The following is a 21,659-nucleotide window of genomic DNA, read 5'->3' as shown; positions in this document are numbered from 1 at the left end:
CCCATCAGCTGATATAGCTGTCATATCCTACCTTTACAACAGCAATATCATGAATTTCCAACTTGTGGCTTTGCAAAGTATGTCAAAAGGATAATGTTACAATGACAGAATTTTCAACAGATACTGTTCATTGGTGCAAATATTTCAGGAAGAAATTATTTGGTCAAACCAGACACTTGCATAATGGGTACACTTAGCATAGACAAATACTGTATGGTGGTCTTGTAGGAGAGGCAAGCAGGTAAATTTTCCCAACTGCAAGTGACATACGAAGCACTGGGAAGCAAACAATATAGTTTAAGTTAAAGCATAATCAAGAATGAATTGACTTAGAAATTTGTATGGAAAATATAAGGACATTAATTTATTTTCCACTTCTTGGTTTGTCCTAAATGGAAACTTTTCTCTTTCTCTCTGACTTAGGATTCCACTGAAGAGAAAAAGTATTACTTTTGCTAAGAATGACTGAGCACAGGAATTGTTCTTATGGTTCTTCAAAACTGGAATGGGGCATTTCTCTAGGTAGCATTCTTACCTCTCGTTTAAGGATAGCCTTCCTACAGACTGGACACAGAGGACCATTCCGGGAAAAGCGGAGGGGAAGGCGACGGGTACGAAATTGGCATGTCTGCTCCTCACACCTCAGCCAACCCTAAAGAGGGAAATGGTAAAAATATTTAAGAATAAAATTCATCAAACTTCCCTCTCAGCCATTTGATGCACAATATATTATACAGCAGTTTTATTATAGTAAACTATATTCCCAGCTGAAGAGCTTCAGAATCAGAATGCAAGAATGTGAATTGTAAAAGATAATGACCAGCATTCATATGTCTGTTATATACACAATCATATGCATGTTTATTATATAAATACATGTGTGTACGTACATACCCACATACATTCAATTATCTCATATATACATTCGCACAAACACATGGATGACTTTTTTTACGAAATCAATTTATTATTCTTTCCTGAAATTATTTGATTGTTTTATTATTTTATTTTATTTTCTCAGTATTTTAACACCTATTAACTTAAATTTTAAACTTTGCTGTTTTAATTCCATATTTTAACCTATATCAATTTTTGCTGTGTGGTTTTATCCTGGTTGTGCTTTTTATATTATATTTTGTATTTGTGTTTTTAGATTGTTGGTCGTTTTTATGCTCTTCATGATTTTAATTTTTGTGAACCACCCAGAGAGCTTCGGCTATTGGGTGGTATAAAAATGTAATAAATAAATAAATAAATAAATAAATAAATAAATAAATAAATAAATAAATAAATAAATAATTTAGTACCCAAATTTATATAACACTTTCCATGGAGTTATCAAAGTGAACATGCAATATTGTTGCCACCAAAATGCAACAATAAAACTATACAATAATAACTACTAATCAGCAATAAAACTACATAGTCTGCTGTGCCCAGCTGGCTGGGACTCACCTCAGCCTTCATGAATGAGGTGGGTTTTAAGAAGACATCTAAATGTAAAAACTCTGGGGGGATGTCTAATGAAAACACATTTGAGAGGGTGGGTGCTGCAACACTAAACTCTTTACTGCAAGTTTTTCAGAGACAAACCTCAGGTGTATGCAGCACCGTCAGAAGTACTCCTGATGATTACAAAGACCATGCAAAGATGTAAGGGCTGAAGCAATCCCAAAGGTAACCTGATCCCAAGTTGTGTAGGGCAACATATGTTAACAACTACACCTTAAACATGGCCTAGTAGCTTATCCGCAGCCAGTGTCACAATTCTTTTAGCGAAGGTGTAACATGCTATTGTACAAGGGTAGCTGCCTCACTGCTGTACCAGCTGCAGTTTCTGGAACAAGCTCAAGGGTAACCCCAAATGGACCACACTACAATAATCCAGTCTTGAGGTTACCAATGCCTGAACCACCATGAACCACAGTGTTTAACTGATCATGGTCCAGGAACAGCCGCAGCTGGCGTACCAACCAAAGGTGATAAAAGGCACTCCTTGTCACTTGAGCCTCCAGTGTCAAAGATACTTCCAAACTATGCACCTGTCCCTTCAGAGGAAGTGTAACCCTGCCCAAAACAAGCAACTGACCTATTTCCCACATCTGTGACCCACCTACCCTCAGTACGTCTGCCTTGCCAGGATTCAAACTCAGTTTATTGGCAGTCATTCAGCCCAGCCACCAACAGGGAGGCACCAAAACGTGGGGAAGTTGGGACAAAAATAAACTGACACCTATATGATCCTGCATTACTTTTATTTTTTGTTTTACCTATCCAGCTCACAACTGTGTCCAAGCACCAGTCGGTGCTAGACCTGATTATGTTGTTATAAAGTAACAGAGCTGGGCATCATCCACATACTGATGACACTTCACACCAGTTCCCTGGGTGACTACTCCCAACAACTCATATAGATGTTGAATAGCACTGGGGATACAATAGCGCCCTGTGGTACCCCACAGAACAAGTGCAGGGGACTGAGGTGCACTCCCTCACCATCACTCTCTGAGACTGACCCTGTAGGTAGGAACGGAACTCTGAATTACTGTGCCCCCGACACCCATCCCACAGAGCCAATAGTATCAAAAGCTCTCTCCATCCCTCTCTTGGTAAAGGTCATCCAACAGGGCAACCAAGGCAGATTCAGTCCCAAAACAAGGCCTGAACCCAGACTGGAATTGGCCTAGATAAGATGCTTCATTCAAGAATGCCTATAGTTGCCCCACCACAACCCTCTTAATCACCTTCCATAAAAATGGTGTTTTCATCTCTAGGTGATAGCTGGCACAAATCATTTGGTCCAGAGTAGACCTTTTCAGCAGCAATCACACTACCATCTCCTTCAAAACATCAGGCACCACTTCTTCACACAATAAGGCACTAACTATTCCTTGAATCTACCAAGCCATGCAGGCTAACTGAAATATAACTGCTCTGTCCATGCTTCTATTGGTGTCCACAACTAGCCATGTTTAACTGCTCTAGTGTGTCACCTAAAAAAATAACCAATTTATTGTGGCATAAACTCTCATGGACTAAAGTCCACTTTCTCAGATTCATGAGGTGGTAATCCTCAATTACAGATATATTAGGATGGATCCAGATTTCACTGGCCATGGACGGAAGGGTATGAATTTATGGAACAGCATCTAAGTCACATTCCTCCATAAATTATATTGTAGAAACAGCTAATTGTTTAGCTTAGGTTGATGTGATCAATATTAACGGAATAGCTATTCATTAATCCTATTTGTAACAGTAGTTTTTAGAGCTGTTACCCATTTTTTAAAAAAATCTCACCTGAAGAATTTTATGAATTTTGATTGATCAACTGATTGATCAATTAACTTTGCGTATTGGTAAAAAAATAGTTCTGAAGCAAGAAGCATAGTTTCTTCATTTTTAGATGATGCACGTATGTGTTGCAGTAGGCATATCAGAAGAGGCAATCTCTCCTAAGTGAAGGAAAAGCACTCTTAAGATACTTATTTATTTATTTATTACATTTTTATACCGCGCAATAGCCAAAGCTCTCTGGGCAGTTCACAAAAATTAAAACCATGAAGAGCATAATAAAACAACCCACAATCTAAAAACACAAATACAAAATACAGTATAAAAAGCACAACAAGGATAAAACCACACAGAAGTTGATATAAGATTAAAATACAGAATTAAAACAGTAAAAATTTAAGTGTAAGTTAAAATTAGTTGTTAAAATACTGAGAGAATAAAAAGGTCTTCAGCTGGCGATGAAAGCAGTACAGTGTAGGCGCCAGGCGGACCTCTCTGGGGAGCTCATTCCACCTCAGGGGTGCCACAACAGAGAAAGCCCTCCTCCTAGTAGTCACCTGCCTAACTTTCTTTGGCAGGGGCTCACGGAAAAAGGACCCTTGTGGATACTGCTTTTATTTACAGTTTTTACAAGTTCTTGTACTAATACGGTATTTCAAAATCTGCCACCTGAGTAATCATGGGCACCATTTTAGTAGATTACAAGCTTCTTTAATAAATTAATCAAGCCAATCAATTAAATGTTGCAGCCATAGTTTTGTCAAAGTAAGCAGCGGTACTTCTTCACACAGCACACGTTTAACTAGCCAGCTGCTAGACAACAGAGTGCTACTACACTCATGTTTTGGTCTTTCCATAGGCATCTGGGTTACTACTGTAGGAACATAATGCTCAATTAGATAGATCTTTGGTCTGATCCAACACAGATCTTATGTTCTTTGCTGAAAATCACTATTTTACAGTGGTGGCCAAAATTGTGGACACTTTTTGACATTTTCAAGTTTTGCAACTTTGCATGCTTATAGAAAATGTTCTGTTTCACAAAATTCAAATGTTTATATATCAATTAAAATACCTGATTCACGTAATACAACAATCCTGCTTCTTCTCCTGGGTGCCCAATCAACTCTTTTCTTTGGTGCCATTGCTTTCTTTATGATATATGTACATACACTTTTGAGAAATACTGCAAATATTCACACAATCTCCAATTGCGCTTCAGTTACAGAACAAACAGCAAAACTGACTTTCCCCAACTTGAACCATGATGTATTGCAGCTACTGCCATGTGATTGGTCCCCAGAACAAGGACTGTGATTGGCCAGTAGGGTTTGCAATTGTAATCTGCTTCTTTACTCAATCACACCTGTTTGTTTTTAGGCTAAAGTAAGCATAACTTTTTGTACTGTAGATATTTGCATTGTTTTTTGTATTGAATTCAGCATTAAATTATCTTTCAATTGATATATAAACATTTAAATTTCGTGAAACAGAACATTTTCTATAAGCATGCGAAGTTGTAAAACATGAAAATTTCAAAAAGTGTCCACAATTTTGGCCACCACTGTATGTACATTATGAATATTTGTACTCAGCATCAACTAGATTCTTGAAACTGGATGAGACTGGGAACTCAGACATCTGAATATTACTGTGTGTGAGAGTAGATGTGAGAATCTGTATTGTTGTCAGCTTGAAATGTTGTGTTTGTATGTGAACCACTCGGAGAACTTCTGTTATGTGGCAGCTGAGGGCATAGTGTCAAGCAACTGAGAAACCTTAAAAAGGGCAGTGACTTCCACAGAATCACTGTGGGCAAAAGAAATTTTGTACTGGGAACCTGCTATCATCCACCTAGTCAGATTGCTCAGGGATGGAGAATGAAATCAGGCAGGCATCAAAAATGGGCAAGTGTTGTAGTAATGGGTAACTTCAAATTACCATTACAGTGACTGGATAAATGCATGTTTCAGTTATGACAAAGAGATTAAATTCTCAATACTCTAAACAACTGTGCCCTAGAACAGTTTGTCATGGAAAAGACCAAACAGAAGGTGACCCTGGACTTAATTCTAAGTGGTGCTGCTCAGAAACTAGTGTGATACATGTGTGTTCTTGTACCAATTGAAAAACATGACCATAGCGCTATCGAATTTAATTTATATCTAAGTAAACGAAGTCCGAAGCAGTCATATTTTACTTCAAAAGAAGAAACGTCTTTAAAATGAGGGACATGATAAAAAGGAAGTTGAAGGGGAAATCAAGAAGGTTAAATCTCTTCAAAATGCTTGGAGGTAACAGAAGCTCAACAAGAATGATAGGTAGCACCAAGTCCAAAGGAAATGGAAGCAGACAAAAAGAGATGCAAAGAAGTATTTGGGGGAGCATATAAAGAATTACTTAAATACTTCAGAAGCAGGAAACCAGCTAGAGAAGTAGTTGGACCACTGGATGACAACACAGTTAAAGGATAAGGAGATTGCAGAGAAAGTTAATTAAATATTTTTATCCATCTTCACAGCAGAAGATGCAGAAGATGTAGAGAAGATACTAGTGTCTGAATGGATGTTTGCAGGAACTAAGGAACTAAGCCAAGCAGAGATGACAAGAGATGAAATTCTAAACTTTACTGACAAATTAAAAGCTAAACAAATCACTGAGCCCAGATGGTATGCTTCCTAAAGTTCTTAAGGAACTCAAATGTGAAACTGGTGATCTACTAACAAAAATATGTAAATATGTCCCTAATATTAGACTTTGTATCAGAAGACTGAAGAATGGCTAATGCAATGCCAATTTTAAAAAAGGGATCCGGGGGAGGGGGGGAATCCAGGAAATTATATGTGGTTAGCCTAATGTTCTAGGTAAATAGCAGAAAATGTTATTAAAAATAAAATTACCCTAATCCTGCTGAAAAAGAAGCCACACGGCTGCTGAAAAAGTATGCCCTGCCTCACTAATCTTTCAGAATATTCTTTGAGAGTGTCAGTAAACATGTGGACAGGGGTGATCTGGTAGACAACTATCCACTGATTTCCCCCTCATCAGATGCTGATTTATAAGAGATCTTTATTTTAATGAAGACATATTCACAACTGAAGACCAAGCATCACAGCAATTCAGACTCACATTTTTAAAGACACTCTCAAAGTGGTCTTCTAACTCCTGACACTGAGGGTATGACTTGCATATCAAGAGGGCAACGTGGGAACTTCTGGTACGAAAAACAAGCAAGCTTGTCTAGAAATGAAAACATTTGCTTTAGCCTGTCTTGCAACAATTGAGACATGGAACACCAAGGAAAGCACAATCATGGGCATGAATGTATAGAAAAACCTCAATCCAATTTTATTTATTTTATTTATTGACTAACTGATATGCCTGGTGTTGCTCAGGTCCATGAGTAGTGTTTATAACATGCCACTGCTATGGAGTCACATAGAGGATAAAGCAATTTTCAATATCTCCTGCTGAAGAAATTTTATTTATGGAATGTCCTGAAGGAATAATAGCAATTTGTACTGGTCATGACCATGAGTCATAGTTTGGTGGCAAGAGTAGACTCTTGGGAGTTCCACCCAAGGATGCTGGGAGTTGTAGGCATAAGCCTCGGATTTTTATTAAATTCTTTAAAAATACTTAAAATCCAAAATTTAACGTTTTCAGATTTTTCTGGTACATTTTATAGCCAGACCTATCAACATGCCAAATTTCAAGTTACTACCCAGTGGTCAGGTCCCCTAACATATATGTCTGTGAGGTAATCATCTTAAAGCAGCAGGCCAGTGCTAGCCTGTGAGTTAACCTATAAACAAATTAAATTCGTCTTTTTTTCCTCTCTCATCCTCATGATAACCCTGCAAGGTAGGCCAGTCCTAGGCCTGTGAGATAACTTTAAAACAAATTAAATTAGTTTCTTCCCCCAACCCCCTCTCTTTGAGGAAGCTGGCTGGCTGACTGACTGACTCATAGGTGGCTTGGTCGATGACATTAGTGATGGGCCCAGAGCTGTGACCTACTTCCCTTCTGCTCCAGCCACTCTCCTTTCAGGCTCAGGATGGCGAGCTACTTCCAGATGATGGCTGTCAAAGTCTGAGAAGTCTTCCCCCCGCCCAAGGCATGCTGGGAGTTCTAGGTGCAAGCCTAGGTCCCTGAATAACATGTTAATCTTTGAACACATCTGAGGCGTGGTGGGAGAGCGGGCCTTCTTAGTTGTAGCACTCTGATTAAGGATTTCTTTTTCCCTGGCAGGCTTGCCTAGTGACTGCATTAATGGCTTTTAAGTGCCAAGTAATTTTTTTTAATAATTAATTCCCGCCCCCCCCAAAGGCCTTTTAACTTGATGAGATTTTCTATGCTGCGGTTTCCTTCCCCCACCCCCCATTATAACTAAACCACAACATTCCAAGATGGATGCAAGAATTATTGAATAAAGTTTATGATTTTTATGTAAAAGCCTGACTTTACTATTGAAACAGAAGGGTGAATGGAGGAATGACTGACAGCTGAGACTAGAATAGAATGGTGGGTGGGGTGAGTGGCAGTTGGGGAAAGTCTTTTAGAAGGAGAACAAAGACAGTTAGCAAGAGGTCAGGAAAGTGGGGGCTGAGTTAAGACTGAGAGATAGTGACATGCCAGTACTACACCTCCCAGCATGGCTTTGGCAGCCCTCAGGTGCCCATTTCCTCTGAGAGGCGTTTACTTCCTCTGGTTGCTGATGCTGCTCCTTAGCAGAGTGGCCAGGAGTAGCATCACTGAGGAGGTAAACAGCTCTTAGTGGACATGCACAACTCCGGCCAAGTCCTGCTGGGACTGCCTCAGCCTGCACTTCTCACCAATGAAGTGCTCCATCAGGAGCCTATACTGAATGGCTGGTACTGGGCTGGGCATTTGCCCCCCTTCGTCAAGCCTGTTTCTGGGCATGCACAGAGTGCTTCCCTTTCGTCCCTCCCTCCCTCTTAAGGGTGAAGGCTGCTTCCCTCCGCTTCTGAGAAAACAGCGATATCAGGACAGGGTGCCTTTGAGCATGTCCAGAGTTCGGCGTCTCAAAGATACGCTGTTATATCTAGTTATGATTTTAAAAACACACGACAGGTGGGAGGAGGCACCGCAAATGGATGCAGCCCTTTTATGTGGGTTTATGACTGACTTTAGGAATCACAATGGCTGCTAAAGGCCAGTAAGTCTGGTCTCCCACCCAAGGCATGCTGGGAGTTATAGGCGTAAACCTAGGTTTTTAGTAAATTCATTAAAAATACTTAAAACCCCAAAATTCATATTTTTAGATTTTTTTTCTGATCCATGTACACAAAGACCTGTCTGGGTGAACAGCATTAAGGCAGTACCATATGTGAAAGTGGGTAAACATTTTGGGACATAGTTTCCTCTTTATAGGTAGAGATAAAATGTTATATATTAATAAAACTTCTATATTTCCCTTCATGGCAGATGTTTCACGAAGGGTGTTTCACAATAACAGAAAGAAATACAGTAAACATAGTAAAAACACAGTAAAAGTCAGTATTAAGAACAATCACAGCAGGGAGGGTAAAAATACATGAGATGTTAAAAGCCAGGAAAAATAAGTAAATATTTGCCTAACAACTAAAAGATATTTCTGTAGGTGCCAAGCAAGCCTTCCTGAGGAGATTTCCACAAGCATGGCGCCCCAGCTAAAAGGCCCTCTTCTCCGGAGCCACCAGCCCCACCTCAGATAGTGTGGTAAAGATGGCCTCTGAGGAATATGTTTGTGTATATATTATATACATACATACATACATACATACATACATACATACATCAGAGGTGCACAACTCGGGGGGGGGCATTTTGTGTCTGCCAGTGTAAGGGGCTGCATAGGTGAGCACATTTATTAATTTGGTAATAAGAGAGTTAAATAGTTTTGCTCTGAAGAGGCTACTTCAAGCTGAAGATTGTTAATTTGATCTGGAATGGCTGAATGATCTGAATGAGGTTTTTAGGGATATCTACAAGACCCCTAAAAGACCTCCGACTCATATTTAAGTATCAGACATATTCCTGCCCCCTGACTCGTGTGCATGAAGACTTTGAAGTTTTGATTCTATGATAATTGATGTTATCTCAAGGAGACTCTAAGACTTGCAGGTCTGACTTTGAAGAAAAGGGGGGGGGGAATGCACCTGACATTACAAGTGGCTTCACAGAGCTTGTTCAAGGCCATGGTGTACTGGCAGTGTATGAGTGAGATGAACAGAAGAACTGAGCATGCTCAGATGCCCGTTACTGTCTGACATCTCATCATGAATACCTGCATATAAGGCATGTCCTTTCCCAACACTAATTGGGTGGGGGAAGTTGTAACCTGAGCATGAGTGACAATTGGGAGTAGGCATTTGGATGGATATGACCAAAGATGTCTGTGAGCTCAAGGAGGATATACAAGAGAGACATGATCAAGTCAACATGCCTAGGGCCAGATCTACACTACTGCTTTAAAGCGCTTTATAACAGTTATAAAGCGCTTTAACTGCTTTAAAGCGCTATAAAACTGTTATAAAGCGCTTTAAAGCAATAGTGTAGATCCGGCCCTGGTCTCTGATTAACCCTTTTTATACAGTACCTAAAATATTCCCAATCCACATGAACATAAAATATCATTTTTTGGGGGGGTGTAGAAAAGTCACTCGATTTCTTATTGGTGAATGGGTGGATTAACCACCCAAACATCCCATTTTGATTAGAAGATGTTTGTCTCATCACCCCACTTTTGGCCAGAACAAGTGAATAAAAACCAGAGCTGCAGCTTCACTTCACTCCTTCGCTGCTTTGCCTCTGATCTTCTCTAGACCACCTGACCCAAGGATTTGGGTAACTCTGGATCTCTCTAGACTCTTAGACTTAGGAACTTAGAATTATTTCTGAAGGTAGAATATTTTATGAAGTTAAGTCTTGGAATATTTTCTGAGGTTAGGTTTTAAGAGTATTTTCTGAGCTTGAATTTTGGGAGTTATTTCTGAAATTATTTTCAAGTTTTGAGCTTTTCCTTTCACTTGAACTTCTATGTTTATTCTTCACATGCTTAGAAACTTAGTAACATTTTAGCACAGTTTTTATATTCAAGTAATGTGAAGGAGGAAGAAAAGGGAGTGTTAACAACTATGTTTAGATTAGTTTAATATTTTTGTTTGTTTAGCTTTAAATCACAAAAGTAGTAAGCAGGAGGATATGAAAGAGAGAGGAGTCATAACAATATTAGAAGCTCAGGTTTGTTATATCGCCAATAACACTCATATCACCGCTATGCCACTTTGTTTCTTATTGTGTAATTTTCTCACCGGGGCATTAGGACCCGTTTGGTGTAGGTTCTAAAGTTAAACAGGACCAAATTTACAATGTTCACATAACTCTCTCCGCCTCACAAACACACCACTTCTCTTGCATACATTCTAATAATGTTTAAAAACCTTTAGTTTAAGACAGCTGTGGGCATCTTGTGATGCATTCCCTTGGGGAAAATCTATTAGCGCCCCCCCCCCCAACATTACTCCAACTCACATCCACTCACACATATACACATGTCATCACTCACAGCTTTAACCTTTCCCTCTTCCACTGAGAAAAAAACTGCTCTTGGAACAAGTTCTATGGTTCCTGCCATAGAAACTCAATTCCTAGAGTATCTTGGAGTATCCTAGGAAGTGGAGAGGAAACTTTGAGTACGGCTTCCTAGAATGCTATAGGAACAAGGCTTCTAAGGCAGCAGTTTTTCTTTTTTCAATGGTGGCAGCTGCTGGAAGTCTTGCAACCCTGGTGTACAGGCAGGTTGATGTGGGAGAATACATTCCCTAAGATATCAAAGTCTTAAGCCATGTAGGGCTTTCAAGATAAGCACCAGCACTTTGAGTTGTGTTCAGAAATGGACTGGAATCCAATGGTGCTCTTTAAGCACTGGTGAAATGTGTTCCTAATGCCTGACCCCAGTTAGTAGCCTAGCAGCTGTGTTTTGAAGTAACTGCAGTTTCTAGGTAGTCTTCAATGGCAACTCCACATACAACTTATTACAGTAATCTAACCTGGACATTATCAGAGAATGAGTAACTGTAGTCAGGCCTTCTCTATTCAGGAAGGGCCACAGCTGACTCATAAGCCTTAATGGTAAAAGGTGCTTCATGCCATGGAGGCCACTTGTCTTTCCAGTGATAGAGCTGGATCAATCAGCACCTCCAAGCTATGAACCTGGTCCTTTAACAGAACTGCTATTTCAGAATTTGCTGAACTCCACCCCAATGCTGTCTAAACTAGGGGTGGACAGAAAGAAGATCTCCAGATGTTTTGGACTAAACCTCCTAGCATTCCTATTAGCCATGCTGCCAAGGGCTTCTGGGAATTTAAACTCAAAATATCTGGAGATCTACTTTCTGCCTACCCCAGATCTGATTCATTTAACAGGTTGGAGCCAATGGAGCCTGCAACAGGGACTTTAAGGGCAAAAGTGTTCTCCCAGAGGATTGCATAGAGACAAGTGAAATGATTACAGTGAGCTGGCTTAGTGGGTTTTTTGGCAGTGTTCACGTGTATCAAATAGATGTCCCTCTCCTAAACAGAGGAGACAACGCTGGTGACAATCAATAGTCAGCATATTTCCCCCGAAACCCTTTCGATAATACAGGAGGAGGATTCAAGTGTGCTTGTGTAGGAAGATGGAAGTCTCTGTGAGGAAATAAAAGCATATAACTTTCCAAAAAAGCACGAGAGAAGGGCAGAGAAGCTACAGGTTAGCTCAGTTTATGCATGGACCAAGATAATGTTCCTAACAATGTTACTGCTGCAGCAATCAAAGACACCCCAATGGGGTAGAGTGAGGCCTGCCACTTTAGGTATATGTGCTAAAAATGAGGGGCTGGATCCTACTGCCAAAAAACATTATAATCTACCTCTAGAATGTACTAAAGATGTGCTGCAAAAGCACATTATTTCCCATGTGCGTGCCTGCAAACACAAGAAAGAATGTATACCAACTCTAAAATGTCTTCCCCACCTAGGTATCTAACCAACCAGTTCCCAACTATAGACTGGGTTCAGTGGGGGATTTGCATTATTCCCCACGCTGGCATATCGTCTCAACCCAGTGCACAGGATAGTGTTGTACCCACCGTACAACCCACAATAGAGATTATAGGGTGGGTACAAAGCTGCTCCCGCCACACTGCACAGTGGGTTTGGAAGATACGCAAACCCACACTGCAGTCCAGTGAATAATGCAAACGGCAGTCTCACAGCACATGCAGACAGCTTCTTCCCCTGCTGCAGTTACCCAAACACACCCATAGTCTATCTACCAATATGACTAGAATTAAATTGATTTACTTGCAGTTTCTGGGACCACCTTTAAAGCCGTTAAAAACAATATTGATTTTATACATAGCATTACTTCAACAATTTCATATGCTTAGGAATACTTTGGTAATTTATGCAATTTTCATTTTTTGAAAGCTTTCCTTGGCTTCAGAGGTCCTGTCACCAAATAAGAGGGGCCACTATGAAAAATCTGAGTATCTATTAAATTCATTCATTTTATTTGATCAAACTTCTGATGAAAGAAACTGAAGCAGGTACGGGGGACAAACCAAAGTGCAAAAATGATTCTGCCTCCCTGACTGCACACTACTGTCTAACAGTAATAAAATTTCTTCATATAAACTGCTTTGCCTTTTTTGACTTTAAGAAGGCTGAGGGCTAAACTAAACACGAGGTTAATTGTGTGAATGCAATTAACATGCATATTAAAGAAAAGAATATAGCAGCCACAAGAGGGAACTCTAGCAACATTGGGATCTATGGCATTGAGAAAAAGTAGTTTTACCCTTCTCCCCTCACCACAATCCCAATAAAAATCTCCTGATTTGCACCAATGGAGGCTTCCTACTGATCCAAATATTAGCTTTCAAGGACAGTGGACTTTTGTCAGGGCCACAGCAGAGAATGGGCAGGCTTAAGCTCTCTCATCCCCTGTGGTCCTGCTTATTCTCCCCATGCCTGTCATCTACTTTTTAAAAATGAGCATATGGTTTGCATTCCTGCAATTAATGTCACATCTAGTTTGGCCCTTAATATTTTTCATTTTAAGGCTGCAGTCCTACACACACTTACCAGGGTGCAAGCCCCACTGAACTCAATAGACATGCCTGTAAATAGTTGTGTTTGGATTCTTTGTTCTTTTAAGTCAAGTTGTGTGGACAGGTGTATGCCAGGATGCTCTTTTGGCTGCACAAACAGGTGTTGGTAGGGACTAGCTTTAAAAAACAAAACAAAACACCAAAACAGTACAAACTACATTTTCCATCTCTTTACCTACTGTTAAAGTAATTGTTCACATTCTGGTTACTTATTTATGTCTCCCTTCTGGCCTTATAGGCCCCTTCCAACTCTACTATTCTATGATTCTAAGCCATTCAAAATGCTTCTGGCAAAGTGCATACAATCAAAGCATGATGATCATCTGTCACCACTCACCTTAAGTACTTATACTTGTGCCCTGTCATATTCCACAAAGTTTTAACAAGACTTCAATTTATCAAACCCTGACTGAATGTCCTATCTTTGTCTTGTCACTCCCTCTTTGTACAAGGGTTGCTGTGGCTTGTTGTCTGAACCTCAGGGACAGGGGTTATTTGAGGTTAAACAACAATTTCAGAATTCATTGTCTGTTTTAGGGTTATGCGTCTTCATAATGGCAGCCAACATGCACCACAGCTGTTTGCACACCACAATGGGCTGTTGTGTTGTGCGAACTGGCCCATTGTTAGACTCATGCAAATGTCAGTACTACTTCAGGCTGTATTTGTGACAAATATGTTTTTAAGTTACTGATAATTAAAAAGTTACTGATAATAAAACTGCCATCTTGGCCCTGTGGGGAAGAAGAAGGACCGAGGGGACAGGAGCAGGCAGAAGTAACATCGGGGCCTGCTCCTGCTGGACTCTTCCCCCCCCGCCCCCAGGGCAAACTGCCATCTTGGCCCTGTGGGGAAGAAGAAGGACCGAGGGGACAGGAGCAGGCAGAAGTAACATCGGGGCCTGCTCCTACTGGACTCTTCTCCCCCCCCCCACAGGGCAAACTGCCATCTTGGCCCTGTGGGGAAGAAGAAGGACCGAGGGGATAGGACCAGGCAGAAGTAACATCGGGGCCTGCTCCTGCTGGACTCTCTCTCTCTCTCTTTCTTTCTCTCTCCTCCCTCCCTCCCTCCTTGACTCATTTTCCTTGTGTGTCATGTCTATTAGATTGTAAGCCTGAGGGCAGGGACTGTCTTTTTTGCTAAGTGTAAGCCTCTCCGAGAGCCTTTTTTGACTGAGGAGCAGGGTATAAGTATGATAAATAAAAAAAATAAAAAAAAAATACTTACCCACATGAATGTATACATTTTCACCTAGAAGGCATACTGGAAAGGCATATACATATTATTAAGAAGAAACATGGCGAATGACACCTCCAAGCTCTTCAGTATATTTAGCTGTTTCTTTGACAACTGGGGCATGGAAATCGACAGACTCCAACCTGGATCCCTCTTCTGTGGTACAGAAAGAGGCTAGACAAATGTTTCCTTCATGGCCCATAGTGGCATGATAATTATGATGTGAGCTAGTGCTTGCCTTAAAAGTTTCTTTATGCACATCTTCCAAACACTAACTCCTATAGTTTTTAATAAATATTAGGTAATATTACTAGATATTTTCATTTTTGAATATTCAGAACTCTGAATTCTGTTGCCACTTTTTTTTAAAAAAACAAACCTCAAAATAAAACATGAAAGGTTGAAAGCATTTGGTCATATTAGTTTATAGAATGATAATTGAAGTATTGTATATTTATTAATGTTGACTTTTATATTTAGACATTATAATATATATTAAATTGTTACTCTGACATACATACTTCTAATTAATAAAGCAGAAACGTAATCACTTATCATAGTGTGTTAAAACTGGGGTGGTGGGGAGGAGATAACAGATAAAAGCCACCTACAGGTAAAGCAAACACGTAACTATATCTTTGAATGAGACACCAAGTGTCCCTTCAATTCATATAGAAAATGTAATTTGTCTCGACTTCCTACCAATTATAATTAACATTAAAGTAGTATTTTCTTCTTTGTCACCTCTGCATTCAGTTCTTGTTTGCGTTTATTTGTACTTTCTATCAGTTAATCTCTTTTTATAGTGATAACAGTAACTGGAGTTATTATGCTTAGAAATTGAACATGTAGATAAATGTGTGATCAGCGCTATTTTTTGGGGGGGTGGGGAAGCACCATTATCAGAAATAAATAGCTTTTATGCCTCTTGTTTTGACTTTATAATTAAGCTTTTGGTCATGACTTGCTTTAAATAAAACTTTATCAAACAGTTATATGCACTGTTTTAAATGAATGTGCTGAAGTGCATAATTGTTAACCCCTGTTTGATTAATATACATTGTCTTTTAAAACCAGGCAAAGCCAATCCTTTGTTTCCTTGATTATAACTACCATAACCAAAGAATTTTGTAATTCAATTTGAAATGAATATACTTCGTACCTAGATTAGTGTAGCACAATCACATAAAGGGTAACAGGTTTAACGGTATTAAAACTAATGAAAATATATCCAAGTTCTAAGCAATTAGATGACAAAAGGACAATGCAATAAGCTTATAGATTAGAACAGATCTCTGCATCATACTATGCTCACAGTTCTAGTAAAAAAAACCCAAAAATGTGAAAGAATATCTGAGCATGGGTAGTGGCACTGCAGCAAGCATTGGCCCTGACTATAACTCCTAGAGCTAGAGGCAGAAGCAGAAGTCTAGGGCACAATCAACACCCCTGCCACACACAGGCTACTCACCCATAGGGAATACACAATTTCACATAGGCCGGGTCTAAAGGTCATGCTACGTCACAAAACTGTGACGTGCACAAATATTGTGCAAGGGCACACAGTGCATGTGCCCCACTGTGCTCCTTTGTGCTGCCACTTTGCTCCTATTATGTGCAAACTGGGAACTATAAGAACATAAGAACAGCAATGCTGGGTCAGACGAAAGGCCGATCTAGTCCAGAATTCTCTTCACACACTGGCTGAGCAGATGCCTGTGGGAATATACTGGAAGTAATATACAGCCATCATGAAATCTGTTTAACCCCATCAAAGTTGGTAGCCATCACTACACCTTCTGGTAGTGAATTCCATAGTTTAACTATCAGCTGTGTGAAGAAATATTTCCTTCTATCTTTCCTAAATATCCCTCCCACCAGTCAGCTTCATTGGATGACCGTAGGCTCTAGTCTTATGAAAGAGGGAAAAGTTCTCCCTATCCACTTTTTCCAAACCATGCATAATGATGTCTCTGGTTAGTCACCTATTTTCTAAGCAAAACAGCACAAACTGCTGTAACCTTTCCTCAAAGGGTAGTTGCCATGCCTCATAGGAAAAGTCCCCTTGCATGAGCAGAGTTCTGCTCACACAACAATGGATCTAACCCATCATGTATGATTATTGAGCTCAGCTAGCATCTACACTTTCTTATCAATCAGGGGACTCAACATTTGGCTTAGAGTACCTATTATGACTCTCAGGCCTGACAGAATAATCAGTTGGCCATTTCAAAACAAGAAATGTTACTAGGCCAAACAGAAAACTGACATCAGTAGGCCAAGCAGTGGGTTCCACTGCTTTGGTTACAAGTGGTATTGTATACATTGAAAGGGCAGAAAACCCTCCCCTTGGTCATATCTAAGGCTAAATAGTTATACAATCTTTTACAGCTTCTATCTTGCATAAGACCAAAGCCAGGCATAGTCTGTACGTCACCACCAGAACTGCTTCCTTACAACCATGCTTGACAAAGACAAGTGGAAAGCACTAGTAAAACTGCACCAGTGGGTGCTTTTTCATTTGAGAAACCTATAATCTAATTATTTTACCAACTGTATGCAAGCAACAGTGCATACAATCCATAAATTAGGTAATATTTTAAAGACAAAGCAGACTAAATGATCAAGTTTGATCAATTGTTTAAAGTTAAACAATCTATTTTGAAAGAATCTAATAACTGATTTAAAAGCTACTTTAGCCCTTCTAGTCAATATCTCAAAACTATACTGCACTATCCTGTACAACATATAGCTTTAAATGTTTATGGATAAATATGTACTGTGAAATAAGTTTTTTTCTAGAATAACAGATATGCACAAGCAGCTAATCCAATTATCCATTTCCCCTTCTTCTATCAGACAATGTTATTAATTTTTGTGAACTGCCCAGAGAGCTCCGGCTATTGGGCGGTATAGAAATGTAATAAATAAATAAATAAATACTTGTTGAGCCAATATACTATTTCTTGTCTTATTTTACAAAATTTGTATTTTGGTCAAGATCTATTAAAGGGAATTTTATGCATTTGGAAGATCATGGTACCCTAATGAGATGAAAAGGTATCTTGGGAAACTTATTTAGATGTTTTAATTCCAATTTGTTTTAATCTCCTTTTAAACCTTGCTGAAAATTATATACAATTTAGATTACCTGGATAAATGTTTAGCCATACACCTAATTTGGTAACCTAGTTTATGAATGGGTTCTAAATGGGAGGGGATGCTGATCCTAGTTTGCTCCACTAAGTTTTGTATGTCTGAATTAAATTAATCCTGGTTGAGGCAGGCAAAGCAGTTCTATGTGAACTACCACCTGAAGACTCTCTAGGAAAGAGTGGGATGAGTAATGATGTAGCCATAGAGTTCTCTTGTACAACTGCATTATAGTAATGAGATAAGAAAATATATTTGGATTAAAAACTGGCCAAGTTTCAGAGTTATGTTGAATGAGGCTGATAGCTACCAAGAAAAACTTAATATTACTGATGAAAAAAAACATTGGCTTGATGTTTAAACGGCAGTCATATGATCAACTATGCTAACGGAGCACAAAAAAGTAGCATACTGTATAGCGTGTGGGGTGGTGTTGGGGTTATTATGAAAATCGAAGCCCTTTGGCACTCAATAAAAATTCAAAAGCATTCTTAGTATTATGTTGTCTTATATTCATAGTGGTTTGCAGCTTTGTCAGATACACATTAGACTTCCACAAAAACTATTTACTTTACCAAGCTGTATATTAGATTGACATGTTTAAAAGATGAGGGGGTTAAAAGAGGAGGTTTGAAGCAAATGACCAACCTCAGATTCATTTAGGGACATGGTGACAGACTGGTCTGGTGGGACATAACAATAAGCCCTATGGTTCCTACTTGGTCCTCCTGCAAGTAGGAGTGACTAAGAAACCATGGACTTTCTGTCTGTGGTTTATCACTATGTCTGAATCAGGAACTCTGGCTTATTTCTCCTTGGGCAAGCCAGAGTCATAAATCAATAACAAACCATGGTTTATGACTCTGGCTTGTCTGGGGCGAGACAAGCCAGAGTTCCTGGTTCACATGTCAATAACAACAACAACAGCAACAACAATTCACAGATAGAAGATCTGGGTTTTATTTAGCCACTCTCACTTGAAAGAGGGTCAAGAGGGAACAATAGGCCAGTGTTACATCTAAACCAAGCCAATTGTTACCATATCCCAAAATGAAACTAGCCTGTGTTTAAGGGTATCTTGGTCACCAAAAGAAGTGTAGAAACTAACACTTTTTAAAAAAGTGCTTTTTCTTGAAAGACATTCCCATGCTGATAGGGGAAAGCAAGCAACTATTGACTAACATAAACCCATTTTGCATGATCAAAACAAGTCACAATGGCTTAAGTTGGTAGCGCATGCCGAGCACCATTAGCCAAATTATCCGTCCTGCCAAGGTCTGTTATGTTATTAAAACAAGGGTGGCATGGCGTGCTTGAAGGAGAAACAACCCTCAAATAACTCATGGCCTGTTGTCCGGTTGAGAGTTGTTTCTACCTCAAGCAAGCAATGCTGCCTAGGTTCGGACAACACGGCAAGCCATGCTCGGGCGGGTAATTAGGCCAATGAGTTATTTGGGTAACTCCTTTGGGAACAGGTAAGAAACTCTTTCATGAATACCCCAAAGTGTAACTTGTACTAGCACAATTCCCCCCATTCTATATTGCCATTGATGTACTCCTTAACAAAAATGAAAGCAAGGACAAGAGACTGTACTCAGAGATGACTGCTTACAAAATTTGTCATCTCATACATTTGGTGGGTTCTTTAACTTGCATGTTTTAAATTCAGATACACAAGTATTAAAAAGAAAATGAATTAATCTCATTATGGGATTTTTTTTATATCAGAAGAAATAAACAGAAATGCATCATGAATGGGAGTTGCAGCTGATTTAGATCCATATACTTAACACTTTCATACCAATTTCATTAACATTGCCGATTCCAAACTATAATTGATGGATATATAGCACTTCCTTACAATATTCTTATTCTGAGGGTCATTTTAAAGTAGTATGACCCCCATGTAGAAGCTGCTAAGAAGTGCCTACCTATGTTGGTGCTCCACGCGGCAGGCATAACATTTAAAAGCCTCTTATCCTGTGCACTGGCCCATATACACGCAGTGTTTGTGCACTACTGCTCTATCTCCCTGGTGGTGGCTGTGCCGGAATGTGGTTGTTGCAGGGGTAAGAGGCTTTTAAAAATTATGCCCACTGCATGGAGCACACTGATGTGGGTAAGTGCTTTTCAGCAGCCTCCACATGTGGGATGTAATATTTAAATTGGCCCTCAAATTATCACCTCAAATATTAAATTAGTTGTGCCTGCCTTAAAATATCATGGAATATGGAAATCATGAGTATTGAAACAACATGCATTTGAGCTTGTGTTGTTTCACTTCTGTAGCATTTGTGCCATCCCATTCTCAAATTTATCCCTGCAACAATTAAAGCAAGAAAACTTTTTTTCTTTTTAAGGAAAAAACTGAGATTGCTGAAATTCTAACTACAACCTTCAGAATATATAAAAAAACTTCCAGAAGAGCCCATGGTCTAAGTGACCTGTTTTGCTTTCCAGAGTACATCACCTTCTATTGTTAAGCTTTTGATGGTTGATGAGTACATGCAGATGTCAGAAAGTAGAGTACAATATATTTAGATGCTTATGTGGCATATTTTTAAAAATTAAAGTTCCGAACACAAGTGGCACATTATAGCTACTATCCAAGATTAGCATTGGTTGCAGAACTCTTCATAGTTGAAAAAATGTACCTTTGTTCTTTTTCAAAATAAGATTTTGAAATTTAGCTCTGTTCTGCTCTAAAGGAAGACGTGAGCCAGAAGAGGCTCAAGAAGTGGTTGTATGGCTTGTATTGAAAGACGTGGAAAGAATATAATTAACGCGGGAATCAAGGGAATATCTGTGTAGAATGCATGGAAGTCAACAATGATAATCTGGGGGCCGGAGAGGGAATCAGCAGGTGGTAACATGAATTTGAGTTGCCTAAGTTGGGGCAAAAAAGTCTCCATATAGGTAACTACTATGAAATGAACCAGTTTCTGCAGTAACTACCTTGCTCTCCCACCCCACCTCCAAAATATTGAATATGAAGATGTATTACTGCCCCTTGTAATCTTACAAGTTAAGTTTTGATCCTCACAATTTCACAAGATGACGCAGTTCAGGTGTTTTTGTTTCGTTTTGCAAATTAACACTCCCTGCCCCAAAAAGGATAAGAAAAAGTTCTATCAATCTTGAACTTGATCGTTTTCAGATGCATGTTCCAATATTAATATATGCTATGCCTGTATAACTGTAAAGCCTCAGAGAAGAACATTGCAAGAAAAAACGGGGGAAAAGAACATCTCATGTACAAATGCTTTAAACAAAGCTATCAACAAGACACAAATGCAAGCTACAGTGTAGGTCAATGTAAGAGTTTTAAATGTTATTAAAATTGATTTTTTTAAAACATCTCTTTAAATGTACAGTCACATGTCATTCCATACAAGTTATTTGAAACTTATTGATCTTCTCATTTGTGCAAAGACTAGGCTCTGCCATCAGTCTGGTGAAAGGATAATAGAGCACTCTAAGCTCTTATGATAGGTTAGATGCAAACAGTGGTCCTCATTTAAACAGATGTAATAGCACTACAAGTGTTTGCATTCCAACCTTTGCAATTGTGTGTTATGCAATAAATTAACGTGTGTTCTGCTCTGCTTCACATCAAGGCCAATACCTCAGTCTTGTTGCCTTAATTTGCAATCAGGGCCTAAGCACCAGAAGATGCATCTAAGGAACATTAAAAGGATGGAATACAAGCCTTCATAGCCTGCCACACTGTGCACAAAGAAAGCCAAAAATTACCAGCAATTTTATTTTACCACTGTAGGACAATACCAAAGCAGTTAAATTTGGCTCCATGCAAGCAAC

At 39.3% G+C, this 21,659-nt stretch overlaps 1 protein-coding gene across 1 annotated transcript in view; it reads right to left on the bottom strand.

The window, feature by feature from the left end:
• POLA1 (DNA polymerase alpha 1, catalytic subunit) overlaps nucleotides 1–21,659 on the bottom strand; it is a 244,401-nt gene that overhangs the window by 94,430 nt on the left and 128,312 nt on the right. The window contains exon 35 of the mRNA XM_063126490.1: nucleotides 536–652. Within this exon, the coding sequence (XP_062982560.1) occupies nucleotides 536–652 (117 nt within the window). The remainder of the gene's footprint in view (nucleotides 1–535; nucleotides 653–21,659) is intronic.

This window comes from Elgaria multicarinata, chromosome 5 (assembly GCF_023053635.1).
Source record: "Elgaria multicarinata webbii isolate HBS135686 ecotype San Diego chromosome 5, rElgMul1.1.pri, whole genome shotgun sequence".
In the NCBI taxonomy this organism is placed as follows: domain Eukaryota; kingdom Metazoa; phylum Chordata; class Lepidosauria; order Squamata; family Anguidae; genus Elgaria; species Elgaria multicarinata.
The sequence above is the reverse complement of the archived record's forward strand: the minus strand, read 5'-3'. Positions and strand labels throughout refer to the sequence as shown.